Genomic DNA, 14,959 nt, shown 5'->3' on the forward strand with positions numbered 1-14,959 from the left:
TTACACTAATTAGGTTTTTGGTGATGTGAGGCACGAGTAAAAGATTTTGAAGGATGAGAGACAAGTTAGGATAGTTTGGTAAGGGGAAGGACATGGAACCAACAGAGTTAATAGAAAAACCTTGGCTGTTTTCCATAAAGACCTGCTCATATCCAGGTAATGAAATGGAGTCAGACAAATTTGAGGCATCAGGAGTAACATGGTGAGAAGCATCTGAATCTGGATACCACCATTTATTGTTGAAATTAGCTTCAGAACCTGCAAAGAAAGCTTGTGGTGCAGAAGCCCTAGAAGGAGTGGCTCTGGGAGCGTTATAACCAAAAGAAGGTTGATACATATGGTGCGCAGGCATTAGAAAAGGATTATAGGTAGCTCTCTGAGGTGGATACATAGTGGCAGTAGAGTTGGAATAACGGTGATAGCAGATAGAAGCATCGTGTCCAGATTTGTGACAAATTATGCATTGCATTCTACCAAAACGACCACCGCCACGGCCATATCGGCCACCTCCATGACCAGAGCAACCTCCACGCGTGTTGTAACCATGATTCTCAGCATTGGCTGTCACGTGACTCGTACCTTGAGGAAACGCTTCAGTGACAGAAGGATCAGTGGTAACCATCGTAGACGGTGGCTCTACCTGCATGAGATTCACAGTTGTTTGCTCAGTGGTGACAGCTTTACGATGCTTCTTCAATCGCGATTCATGCGGAAGAAGCGACGACTCCAGCTCATCAAGAGAACCTAGTTTTTCTTTGCTGTTAACAGCTGCAACAATGGAGTCGTAGTCTTCTGGAAGTGCATCGAGGACGATTTCAATTAGGTTATGAAGGGGAACATGATCTCCAATCGAAATCAGTGACTCACTGATTTCAGGAACTCAAACCATGAGTTCTGCAATCGTAAGTGCTCCTTTTGTGAGACGACGCAATTCCGATCTTAACTGTCGTGCTTGTGTGGAGAGAAGCATATTAAAATAACGATGAACTTCCGTCCAGACTTGCCATGAATGCTTGCAATCCACAAGCTTTGGTAGAAGCGAATCAGATATGGTGGATATAAGCCACGTGCAGATGAGTGCGTCTTGTTGTTCCCAATCAAGGTACGTAGAATTAGTAGAATTCGCACCGTGAGATGCTGAATCAGAATCAGACGGTGACCTTTGAGGAATCACCGGCACGGTGACAAACCGTTGCAGGCGATGACCACGCACAACACTGTCGATCGGTTGCTTCCACTGCTTGAAGTTCTTGTCATCAAGCTTTACTGAGATCAAGTGTGAAAGCTTCACTTGCGAAGATGGAAACAGAGGATCCATGGAAGCGTTTGGCTGGATCGTAAAAGAAAGCTCTAGATACAATGATAGAAACTCATAATGCAGTTAGAGAAAACAGTTGAAATTTTGTTATTGTATTTCATGATGAAAGTAATACAATGACCATTTTATATATAGAGAGTGGGAAAGTTGTAACAAACTGAACAAACTAACAGACTAAATACAACTCAACATTAGACTAAATTCAGCTCAACATTGTTAGGCATTAAACTAATAAGTCCCTATCTATTCTATATCTATCATTGTCCAAGTTGGACTACAATGGAAGCAAAAGTCCGGTGATTTTTTGTGATAACAATTCTACCATCAAGCTCTCAAAGAACCCGATTATGCATGGCAAGAGCAAATATATTGATGTGCGCTTTCACTTCCTCAGTGATTTAGTAAATGAAGGAAAGATTCAAGTTTTTCAAGAGCTCAAGAAGAAGCTTGGCGTATGTGACATCTCAGAGATAGACTAAACTATCTAATTTAGAGGGAGAATTGTTATGTTATTATTAATATTATTATTAATTGTTATTTGTTATGTGTTATTGACTTAGTCTCTACTGATGTGAGAGGATCATGTTTGTTAGTTTTGATTATACCTAAATTGTAGGGAGTCTAGTATGACTTAGTGGCCCTGCTTCTTAGAAAGCATTTAGTTTCAGTTTCCTTTTTATAAGTTATTTATATAGCATTATTTCATTCTAATAAACAAATCAGTTATCAGATTTGCTAACAGGTACGGTGGTCTGTTGGTGAGTGGATATTTCATCTTTTACTGGGACTTTATGTCACTTTTATTTTCCTTTCTTGTTGTATTGTTTTTTAGGTCGATTTGGTTCCTCTTGTGCTTATTGTCTTATCTTTCGTATGAACTTTACAAAACTTTATTTTGTCCCTTATATTTATAAATAATATATCTGCCTTTATAACATTTAGGCGAAATAAAACATAATGATTTTCCCTAAGAGATTCATGTTTTTAATTACAATGCGACATTTTTGATAGTATATGATAAAACTCACACCTTATCACCTTATAATAATAAAGTTTTTATGTTTCCACTTTACGTATAATAATTTGAACACCATATTGTGGCTGAAGAGTAACCATTGAGGATGGAGCATGAGCATAGGTTGGTGAAAGTTCAAATGAGAAATGCTGCAAAATGGTTGTTATTGCCATCTTTGCTTCTATTAAGGAAAAGCTTAGTCCAATGCAAATTCTAGGACCCCCTCCAAATGGAAAAAAGGAATGTCTACCATTTGTTGCTTTGGAAATTCCTTCAGAAAATCTCTCAGGATTGAACGTCTTAGCATCATCACCCCAAAGTTCACAGTCATGGTGAAGCAAAACTATTGGTAACGAAACTTCCACTCCAACAGGTAATATTAGGTTTCCAAGTTTCACGTCTTTCTCAACATTCCGAACAAGTTCAAGTACGGGAGGGTATAACCTAAGAACCTCATACAAAATCATGGTCACCTGTCACAAAAATGTTCACGCCACCATTAAGTATTAAGGTTATAAGCTTACAATCTTCAAACTATAGTAGAATACTTACAATCTTCAAATTATTTAGGCCATCAAAATCTGGTTTTTTGTTGCCAAATATTTGTAACACCTCCTCTCTTGCACGTTGTTGCCAATTAGGGTACCTACTCAACAACATCATTGTCCAAACAAGCAAAACTGAAGTAGTCTCTTGTCCTGCAAAGTAGAACAACTTGCATTCCTCGACTACGTCTTCAAGACTCATTCCCACATTCTTGTCGTTTGCATTTTCTTCAATCTCCTTGTGATTTGATTCAAGAAGAATACTCAGTAAGTCATTTGTAGTAGATTCACCTATCTTTAGTGCTTTCTCCCTCTTATTGATTATATATTTAAGCGAAGATCTTATATCTCTATCGATTTCATTCATCTTCCTATGGAAAGTAGTAGGTACAAACCTGCAAACAAAAATGTTTAGAGAAATAACTATATATATTAGAGAGAAAAAACTGAAAACTAAATGAATTAGTCTTACATCCATAATGGAATGAAAGATTTTGTTACAACTTTTATTAGCAGTTCAGATTGCTCTTTTTGAAGTTGAAATATTCTTTTTCCTTCTTCATAACTACTTCCGAATGCTGTTCGAGAAATAGCATCACTTGTCAAATTCTGAAGTGAAGGCCATATGTCTATTTCACACGACCCATCTGAAGACAACATTTCTTCCCATTTGCTAATCAAATCATTGCAACTTATGAAGAAAGATGGCGTCATAATCTGTAGTGCAATCGTTAAAAATATCTTTCAAACAATTAATGTAACTCCGCCATTTTCAACCAATTAGCTATTAACAAAGTAAGAACTAACATTTAATGCAACTTTTTATTATATCTTTCATAGAAACTAACCTTCAATTTTTCTAAATGGAAAGCAGGGTTGATCAGTTTTCTATGCTTGCTCCACTTTTCTCCCTCATGAATAGCAAGACCACTAATTAGTAACTTGGAAATTTTATAATTAGTCCTTGGAAATTCAGTGATCTTGTTCAAAACATCTTTTATTTGCTCAGGTTCTGTAAGCACCACCCTTGGTTTTGTTCCAAACCAAATAAAAGAATTCTTCCCTGCATGCAATTATCATAAACTCTATAAGAAGGGAAATCATTTTGCACTTCATAATTGAAAGACAAATTTGGCATGCATGCACATGAATCAAAATAAGGTACAACACAAGAAAATTATGTAACATTAGAAAAATGACATGGCATGAGTTTTAAGAATAACAAGGTTGATGAAAGAACAAACACACCAAGAATTTTAAGACTCTTTTGGAGGTAGGGACTGACACGTTGAACAATATCATCGGAGAGATTCATGGGTTTGGATTTAGCTTCCTTTTCCATCTTATAAAGATCCATAACATCCCCAACAAAGATCCTATACGAATTACCATGAAGACCTTGTTCTCTTAACACCTTCTCTAGCTTCTTTGGCCTAAGCCACATCAAATTCAACACCCTCCATGCACATATCAAACCAAGTGTCATTACGATGAAAATTATGCATGAAATCCATTCCATTTGTATGTTAGTTATTGGTGATGCAAAGAAGATAGAGAATGAAACAAAAGCAACTAAGATTGCTTACATATTAGTAAATCAGAAGCATGCATTTTATAGAATTTGGGTGGCTATATCTATGAAATCTAGCACGACTCTCTATGTTATCTTTTTGTTCTTTTCTTCCGACTTTCTTGTTTTATAGTGAACAAGGATTAACGTAGGAAACAAATGTCACACTAATGAATTTCATTTTTTCATTTTTTTCTCATAGATTCTCATATTAATATTTTATTTAAATATCATTTCTCTTTTTCTTTTTCTCATCTCAACTATATAGGTTTTTCTATATGTTTTCTATACAGAAAAATCAATATATATTTCCTACTAAGACATTATTTGACTAGTGTTTATAATATAATTTTTTTCATTGAAAACTTGTAAAAACAAACCACGCATACACACAACTATTTGTTTCATACACACATTTTGATCAAACACGGATGGGTTATCACGAGGAGAAAATATTCACATTTGATCAAACATTTCTTTAAACATCAAAGGCTCACCCAAACAATTGAGAGAGACACCATATATTCATCCAAAATCTTAAGGTGGTATATGTATGGATCCTTTTATTTATAAAGTACTCAACCTCCACTTTACTAATTAAAATGAGACTTAGAATTCACACTTGCTTCTCAACATAACTCACACTTGTTTTTCAACAAAATGAGTTATCTCTCTTATAAATCAAACATTCCACCTATTCATAGGCAATCTGTGTTGAGAGTCCGGGAAAATCGAAAACATCAATGGGACTAATGCTCAAGGAGCACAAGAGAGAGAGATGCCACATTTCAATGCAAAATCTTAAGGTGATAGGTGTATAGGTTCTCTTACTTATAAAGTGTTTGACCTCCATTTTTCTAAGCAATGTGAGACTTATTAGAACTCACTTATTTCTCAACACAACTCACATTTGTTTTTAAACAATCTTCCCTCCAAGTGTGAGTCCATCCACTATGCTCCCCCTCAAGCGGAAGCTCTTTCATCCACATGTTTGTACCCTCATTGATAGACACCATTATCTCGTCAGAGGCACTTCAACGGAATACACCTCCTGACCACCATGTCAGGAAGTCTTTCGACACAAACAGTTGATCCCTTACTCGAACTACGATTCTAATACCACTGTTGGGGAGTCTGAGAGTATGTGATGAGTATTTGAAAAGAGAAACATAATCACAACACAAGAATATAATGTGGAAACTCCAAAATTATAGAAAAAATTACGGTCGTTGTCAATAGACAACTAAAGAATAATATTATGTGAAAATTGCCACTACACATAATATACCCTCAACTAACCCAGACCCTCAGTACATCCACACTCTCTAAAACAAATATTTAACTACATCTCACAACACTCTAATACAAAAGTATAAGAGAACAAAGAAAGTCAAATACAAGTTTAAAGTGTTTTTGAATGGTGCATCTTGGAATGAATAACTTGAATCTTATATATGACATTCGACTCCATCTTCCTTGATAAAAAACTAAACGATGTGAGGCTTTAAAGAATTTGTATCCTATATATAGCATTGGACTCTCTCTTCATTCACAGAACTAAGGGATGTGAGACCTCTTCTACATGTATATTTTCAACCAACCCCAACACAAAGTTGGGAAAAATAGAAAGGAAATGAGATATGATCAGGAAAAGGTAATTATAATGGCGGATTTTTTTTCAGTCATCAAATATGGTGGATTTTCTACTATGAAAGCAAAAGTGTTATCAACTATAACCAATGTAAACTTTAAGTTGATGCTTATCTCTTTATGCATGGACGACCTTGTATTCTTCCAATGTTCAAGATCATCCCTATTTATGATTATGATGTCCATTTCCAAGGGTAAAACAGCATTTTGTGACTTGTTTCATAACGCGTTGAAAAAACATAAGTAAATTAATCTATATTGTTTGTAGTTGATGAAAATAGAGTGAATAATAATGAAAAGGAAGTTTAACAAAGGAGAAAATTGTTTCCAATTTTATAAGATATTGTCCCCCTTATCTCTAGTTTTCATCTCTAGGGTTCTTCCAACTTTATATGGTTGGTTACAAAGGCGTGGCAGATTGCATATTGTTAAGAATAAGATAAGTATGCAGAGGAAAAGTAGTAGGTTGGACAATGCGAGTGGAGAGCACAACAAGAACAGATATCATGAGCAAGTCATAAGTTCCTTCTTCTTCACATCTTTCTCAGATACGTTTTCTGCAAGAGACGTGTTTGAAGAGTTTAAGAGCTTTGGAGAAATAAATGAGGTAATCATCCTTTCAAAAAGGTCGTCGGTGCAACAAAACTCAGCTGAAGAATTTGGTTCAACAAGTGCTTATGTTGAGAAGCCACCATCTCCTATTCTGCAGTTCACCATTGAAGACAAAGAGGAGTTGATAAAGTTTCATAATGCTTATGTGGGGGTGGTGGTGAATCCGGGGCTAACCTACAATATGCAGGAAACTTTTAATATGGAAGGCTATTTAGCGATTAAGGTGACACCCCTTAGAGCAAATCTTTGCCTACTAGAAGAAAGGGGAAATGAGAGATTGCATAACTGGTTGCTATGGAGGAGGGTGGTTGAACTAGTGGTTGAAGGAGGTCAGACAATGGAAACCAAAGGATGATAATTTGGAAAGACTTGTGTGGATAAGGTAATATGGAATCCCCCGTCATGCATGGTAACATTAGTTCTTTGAACTTATTTCCAAATTCTCATTACAAGAAAATTGACAAGTTCCTACTGTTAATTTTGGAAATCTACGGAGGTTTGAACCGCCTCAAAAGGAGAGTTGGGACAAATGTGGTTCTGTTGCAAAAACGTATATCGCCATGCTGTTGCAACTATTTCTAAACCCTTCATATCAACCATCGTTATAAATTGCGGCAGGTAGGAAACTGACGTAAATTACAAGTTGCGTCGTGAATTTCAATTTGAATTCTACGAATTATTAAAGCAGTTGATAACACTAAAAAAATACTATTTGTATTACTTAGACAGTCAATGTTCACAAGTTTGGACAACAATGAAAAAAAACGTGTTGTATTCAACTAACAAACTAACCATACGATCTATACTATAGGAAAAAAAAATTAGCAAACAACAACAACAAAAACCAAACTTGTGCCGACAGAAATTGCTATAATGGAGAACAAAATTATTTAAACGCTAGCAAGTCGTAACGTTCATAAATAAGAGTGACACACGTTCAGGAGGCTGAGCTAGTTTCCGGTTTTCTAGAGACATCATTTCTTTCTTCAATTGCAGTAAACTATCTTCCATTGCAGACTCTCTTTTCCAATTAGCAAGCATGGGAAACAGATTTGGCTTAGCCTGTAAATTTAGATATTTATTAGAGTATATTCAATCACTACAGTATAAGTTAGTAAAAAGATTAACTACCACTCCAGATTCTTGGTTCATGCAAGTCATGTTGATAAAAGTACTTCAGGAATTTTGCAAGCACAAGTTGACATGGATGATGTACATTGTGAAAAAAAAGGAACTGTAGAACCACGCAAATCTTAGAAAAGTAATAAATTCTACAATGTTGCAAAAGGTTTCCATTGCATTTGATTAGACAGTGTGCATAGAATATAACAACTTACATCAGGGGGGCCAATAATAGTACCAACCCATGACTGCATGAATATATTGTCGATCTTATTTAGTGAAACCAGTCCATATCCCATAATTTTCTTTATCAGGGATTCATTCTCAGAAGAATGGTGGAGCAACCATGAGTTTCACCTGATAATAAAAAAAATTGAAAAAAAAGTTAGACAATGTGCTGCAACTTCTCTTCAATTCATAACATTAATAAAATTGAAAAAACAAAATCATAAAGACCTATCAAAATAAATAAATAAATAAAAACCCGTGGAAGTATCAAACTAGCATAAAATTACAATGTTCCTAAATCATGATTCATCACCCTTATTTCTTCGGCAAACATTTGCACTATTATTTGAAAAGTTTCAGAACACCATCCAACATCAAAATTAATTCAACCATGACACTTAAATGTCCACTTATATTTAGGTAACACCATCCAGCATTAAGAAACTGAAGAGCTTTTAGTATGTTGAACTCTTGAAACCCCTTATATAAGGAATAATGAAGTTTGTGGCTAACTTCCAACCAAGTAGTAAAAACAGAAGAGAAGATGTGAGTCTTCCTTCCAAACAAAGAATCGAAGCGGTTAGTCTCCTTTCCATAAGAAATTTGAAGCGATTAGTCTATAAGCTTCAAACAAACCTTTGGGGCTTTTACCATAAAGATGAGATCACGAACCTAAACTTGCATTTACTCCAGACTATCCAAGAATCTGTGAGATTTTACCACCTGGATGATCTCGAGCCGAAAGAATTCTTTGACATCATGCTGAGCTTTATCCAAAACTTGGTTTTATTGCTGGCTAACCAAGAACATATGAGATTTTATCACGGACTGATCTCGAACCTTGAAATCTTTTGAACAAGCTAAACTTTCTAACCTAAAACGAAGACTTGATTACACAATCCGCAAACCAAAGTTTTTTACGGATTTAGCTTCAAACCAAAACAAGCAATCCCTAAGTGGATAAAATGTTCAACCAAGGTAAAAAAAAACTTCCTTGTTGAACTGGTCCCCATAGGTCACAAATCATCTTCGATAAGTGTAGCCACCTGAAGATTTCATGGAACTGGTCCCCATAGGTCACAAATCACTAGTTCAAAGGGCTGACTGTACACTGTGGTGGATAAGGAAGTTTGCAGCCTATGGGATTTGCCTAAGCAGTAGGCAGTGCACAGTTCAGCAGGAGGTTTTGGGGGGATAGGTATGTGATACAGTTTTAAAATTTCAGTAAGAGCATGGTGATATGGGTGCCCTAATCTGGTATGCCACAAAACATATTTATTGTTGGCTATTGATGAAGAGTTGTTAACATGCTGAGAAGATAAATCAGTATTGTGAGTGGCATCATTGATATGGGAAGGATTGGAAAAATTTCTCATTATATTATTATTTAATAAGGCAACGTTACATGAAGGAATACAAGTAAACATACAACTTGAAGTATCATCACTACGTGCTAAAGAAGTATAACTACAATTATTCATAGAAGAAGATTGAGCTAGACATGTGTTAAGACTTGGAGTAGACTTGGATACTTGAGTGGCAGGATTTGGAAACTTGTAGAGGCCATCATCTCCCACTAAACCACGAAGAAGAACTTCAGAAGAAGCCTGTGATTTGACAACATGGAATTTAGGGTGAAACTCAAAGAAAACATTGTTATCTTGAGCAAATTTGCTTACACTAATTAGGTTTTTGGTGATGTGAGGCACGAGTAAAAGATTTTGAAGGATGAGAGACAAGTTAGGATAGTTTGGTGAGGGGAAGGACATGGAACCAACAGAGTTAATAGACAAACCTTGACTGTTTTCCATAAAGACCTGCTCATATCCAGGCAATGAAATGGAGTCAGACAAATTTGAGGCATCAGGAGTAACATGGCGAGAAGCACCTGAATCTGGATACCACCATTGATTGTTGAAATTAGCTTCAGAACCTGCAAAGAAAGCTTGTGGTGCAGAAGCCCTAGAAGGAGTGGCTCTGGGAGCGTTATAACCAAAAGAAGGTTGATACATATGGTGCGCAGGCATTAGAAAAGGATTATAGGTAGCTCTCTGAGGTGGATACATAGTGGCAGTAGAGTTGGAATAACGGTGATAGCAGATAGAAGCATCGTGTCCAGATTTGTGACAAACTATGCATTGCATTCTACCAAAACGACCACCGCCACGGCCATATCGGCCACCTCCACGACCAGAGCAACCTCCACGCGTGTTGTAACCATGATTCTCAGCATTGGCTGTCACGTGACTCGTACCTTGAGGAAACGCTTCCGTGATAGAAGGATCAGTGGTAACCATCGTAGACGGTGGCTCTACCTGCATGAGATTCACAGTTGTTTGCCCAGTGGTGACAGCTTTACGATGCTTCTTCAATCTAGATTCATGCGGAAGAAGCGACGACTCCAGCTCATCAAGAGAACCTAGTTTTTCTTTGCTGTTAACAGCTGCAACAATGGAGTCATAGTCTTCTGGAAGTGCATCGAGGACGATTTCAATTAGGTTATGAAGGGGAACATGATCTCCAATCGAAATCAGTGACTCATTGATTTCAGGAACTCAAACCATGAGTTCTGCAATCGTAAGTGCTCCTTTTGTGAGACGACGCAATTCCGATCTTAACTGTCGTGCTTGTGTGGAGAGAAGCGTATTAAAATAACGATGAACTTCCGTCCAGACTTGCCATGAATGCTTGCAATCCACAAGCTTTGGTAGAAGCGAATCAGATATGGTGGATATAAGCCACGTGCAGATGAGTGCGTCTTGTTGTTCCCAATCAAGGTACGTAGAATTCGTAGAATTCGCACCGTGAGATGCTGAATCAGAATCAGACGGTGACCTTTGAGGAATCACCGGCACGGTGACAAACCGTTGCAGGCGATGACCACGCACAACACTGTCGATCGGTTGCTTCCACTGCTTGAAGTTCTTGTCATCAAGCTTTACTGAGATCAAGTGTGAAAGCTTCACTTGCGAAGATGGAAACAGAGGATCCATGGAAGCGTTTGGCTGGATCGTAAAAGAAAGCTCTAGATACAATGATAGAAACTCATAATGCAGTTAGAGAAAACAGTTGAAATTTTGTTATTGTATTTCATGATGAAAGTAATACAATGACCATTTTATATATAGAGAGTGGGAAAGCTGTAACAAACTGAACAAACTAACAGACTAAATACAACTCAACATTAGACTAAATTCAGCTCAACATTGTTAGGCATTAAACTAATAAGTCCCTATCTATTCTATATCTATCATTGTCCAAGTTGGACTACAATGGAAGCAAAAGTCCGGTGATTTTTTGTGATAACAATTCTACCATCAAGCTCTCAAAGAACCCGATTATGCATGGCAAGAGCAAATATATTGATGTGCGCTTTCACTTCCTCAGTGATTTAGTAAATGAAGGAAAGATTCAAGTTTTTCAAGAGCTCAAGAAGAAGCTTGGCGTATGTGACATCTCAGAGATAGACTAAACTATCTAATTTAGAGGGAGAATTGTTATGTTATTATTAATATTATTATTAATTGTTATTTGTTATGTGTTATTGACTTAGTCTCTACTGATGTGAGAGGATCATGTTTGTTAGTTTTGATTATACCTAAATTATAGGGAGTCTAGTATGACTTAGTGGCCCTGCTTCTTAGAAAGCATTTAGTTTCAGTTTCCTTTTTATAAGTTATTTATATAGCATTATTTCATTCTAATAAACAAATCAGTTATCAGATTTGCTAACAGGTACGGTGGTCTGTTGGTGAGTGGATATTTCATCTTTTACTGGGACTTTATGTCACTTTTATTTTCCTTTCTTGTTGTATTGTTTTTTAGGTCGATTTGGTTCCTCTTGTGCTTATTGTCTTATCTTTCGTATGAACTTTACAAAACTTTGTTTTGTCCCTTATATTTATAAATAATATATCTGCCTTTATAACATTTAGGCGAAATAAAACATAATGATTTTCCCTAAGAGATTCATGTTTTTAATTACAATGCGACATTTTTGATAGTATATGATAAAACTCACACCTTATCACCTTATAATAGTAAAGTTTTTATGTTTCCACTTTACGTATAATAATTTGAACACCATATTGTGGCTGAAGAGTAACCATTGAGGATGGAGCATGAGCATAGGTTGGTGAAAGTTCAAATGAGAAATGCTGCAAAATGGTTGTTATTGCCATCTTTGCTTCTATTAAGGAAAAGCTTAGTCCAATGCAAATTCTAGGACCCCCTCCAAATGGAAAAAAGGAATGTCTACCATTTGTTGCTTTGGAAATTCCTTCAGAAAATCTCTCAGGATTGAACGTCTTAGCATCATCACCCCAAAGTTCACAGTCATGGTGAAGCAAAACTATTGGTAACGAAACTTCCACTCCAACAGGTAATATTAGGTTTCCAAGTTTCACGTCTTTCTCAACATTCCGAACAAGTTCAAGTACGGGAGGGTATAACCTAAGAACCTCATACAAAATCATGGTCACCTGTCACAAAAATGTTCACACCACCATTAAGTATTAAGGTTATAAGCTTACAATCTTCAAACTATAGTAGAATACTTACAATCTTCAAATTATTTAGGCCATCAAAATCTGGTTTTTTGTTGCCAAATATTTGTAACACCTCCTCTCTTGCACATTGTTGCCAATTAGGGTACCTACTCAACAACATCATTGTCCAAACAAGCAAAACTGAAGTAGTCTCTTGTCCTGCAAAGTAGAACAACTTGCATTCCTCGACTACGTCTTCAAGACTCATTCCCACATTCTTGTCGTTTGCATTTTCTTCAATCTCCTTGTGATTTGATTCAAGAAGAATACTCAGTAAGTCATTTGTAGTAGATTCACCTATCTTTAGTGCTTTCTCCCTCTTATTGATTATATATTTAAGCGAAGATCTTATATCTCTATCGATTTCATTCATCTTCCTATGGAAAGTAGTAGGTACAAACCTGCAAACAAAAATGTTTAGAGAAATAACTATATATATTAGAGAGAAAAAACTGAAAACTAAATGAATTAGTCTTACATCCATAATGGAATGAAAGATTTTGTTACAACTTTTATTAGCAGTTCAGATTGCTCTTTTTGAAGTTGAAATATTCTTTTTCCTTCTTCATAACTACTTCCGAATGCTGTTCGAGAAATAGCATCACTTGTCAAATTCTGAAGTGAAGGCCATATGTCTATTTCACACGACCCATCTGAAGACAACATTTCTTCCCATTTGCTAATCAAATCATTGCAACTTATGAAGAAAGATGGCGTCATAATCTGTAGTGCAATCGTTAAAAATATCTTTCAAACAATTAATGTAACTCCGCCATTTTCAACCAATTAGCTATTAACAAAGTAAGAACTAATATATAATGCAACTTTTTATTATATCTTTCATAGAAACTAACCTTCAATTTTTCTAAATGGAAAGCAGGGTTGATCAGTTTTCTATGCTTGCTCCACTTTTCTCCCTCATGAATAGCAAGACCACTAATTAGTAACTTGGAAATTTTATAATTAGTCCTTGGAAATTCAGTGATCTTGTTCAAAACATCTTTTATTTGCTCAGGTTCTGTAAGCACCACCCTTGGTTTTGTTCCAAACCAAATAAAAGAATTCTTCCCTGCATGCAATTATCATAAACTCTATAAGAAGGGAAATCATTTTGCACTTCATAATTGAAAGACAAATTTGGCATGCATGCACATGAATCAAAATAAGGTACAACACAAGAAAATTATGTAACATTAGAAAAATGACATGGCATGAGTTTTAAGAATAACAAGGTTGATGAAAGAACAAACACACCAAGAATTTTAAGACTCTTTTGGAGGTAGGGACTGACACGTTGAACAATATCATCGGAGAGATTCATGGGTTTGGATTTAGCTTCCTTTTCCATCTTATAAAGATCCATAACATCCCCAACCAAGATCCTATATGAATTACCATGAAGACCTTGTTCTCTTAACACCTTCTCTAGCTTCTTTGGCCTAAGCCACAACAAATCCAACACCCTCCATGCACATATCAAACCAAGTGTCATTATGATGAAAATTATGCATGAAATCCATTCCATTTGTATGTTAGTTATTGGTGATGCAAAGAAGATAGAGAATGAAACAAAAGCAACTAAGATTGCTTACATATTAGTAAATCAGAAGCATGCATTTTATAGAATTTGGGTGGCTAAATCTATGAAATCTAGCACGACTCTCTATGTTATCTTTTTGTTCTTTTTTTCCGACTTTCTTGTTTTGTAGTGAACAAGGATTAACGTAGGAAACAAATGTCACACTAATGAATTTCATTTTTTCATTTTTTTCTCATAGATTCTCATATTAATATTTTATTTAAATATCATTTCTCTTTTTCTTTTTCTCATCTCAACTATATAGGGTTTTCTATATGTTTTCTATACAGAAAAATCAATATATATTTCCTACTAAGACATTATTTGACTAGTGTTTATAATATATTTTTTTTCATTGAAAACTTGTAAAAACAAACCATGCATACACACAACTATTTGTTTCATACACGCATTTTGATCAAACACGGATGGGTTATCATGAGGAGAAAATATTCACATTTGATCAAACATTTATTTAAACATCAAAGGCTCACCCAAACAATTGAAAGAGACACCATATATTCATCCAAAATCTTAAGGTGGTATATGTATGGATCCTTTTATTTATAAAGTACTCAACGTCCACTTTTCTAATTAAAATGAGACTTAGAATTCACACTTTTTTCTCAACATAACTCACACTTGTTTTTCAACAAAATGAGTTATCTCTCTTATAAATCAAACATTCCACCTATTCATAGGCAATGTGTGTTGGGAGTCCGGGAAAATCGGGAACATTAATGGGACTAATGCTCAAGGAGCACAAGAGAGAG

At 35.8% G+C, this 14,959-nt stretch overlaps 1 protein-coding gene across 2 annotated transcripts in view; it reads right to left on the reverse strand.

Annotated features, from left to right (window-relative positions):
• LOC127117203 (cytochrome P450 72A68) overlaps positions 1 to 14,132 on the reverse strand; it is an 87,844-nt gene extending 73,712 nt beyond the window's left edge. The window contains exons 1-2 of one of the 2 annotated variants that reach the window (XM_051047436.1): positions 13,862 to 14,132; positions 13,462 to 13,676 (exon numbers count right to left, since the gene is read on the reverse strand). In XM_051047436.1, coding sequence (XP_050903393.1) covers positions 13,462 to 13,676; positions 13,862 to 14,132 — 486 coding nt within the window. Of the gene's footprint in view, positions 1 to 3,726; positions 3,942 to 4,126; positions 4,414 to 13,461; positions 13,677 to 13,861 lie in introns of those variants that run through there. The other variant, XM_051047429.1, reaches the window with a different exon arrangement.
• Between the last annotated feature and the right edge of the window lie 827 nt (positions 14,133 to 14,959).

This window comes from Lathyrus oleraceus, chromosome 1, assembly GCF_024323335.1.
Source record: "Lathyrus oleraceus cultivar Zhongwan6 chromosome 1, CAAS_Psat_ZW6_1.0, whole genome shotgun sequence".
NCBI classification, from domain to species: Eukaryota; Viridiplantae; Streptophyta; class Magnoliopsida; order Fabales; family Fabaceae; genus Lathyrus; species Lathyrus oleraceus.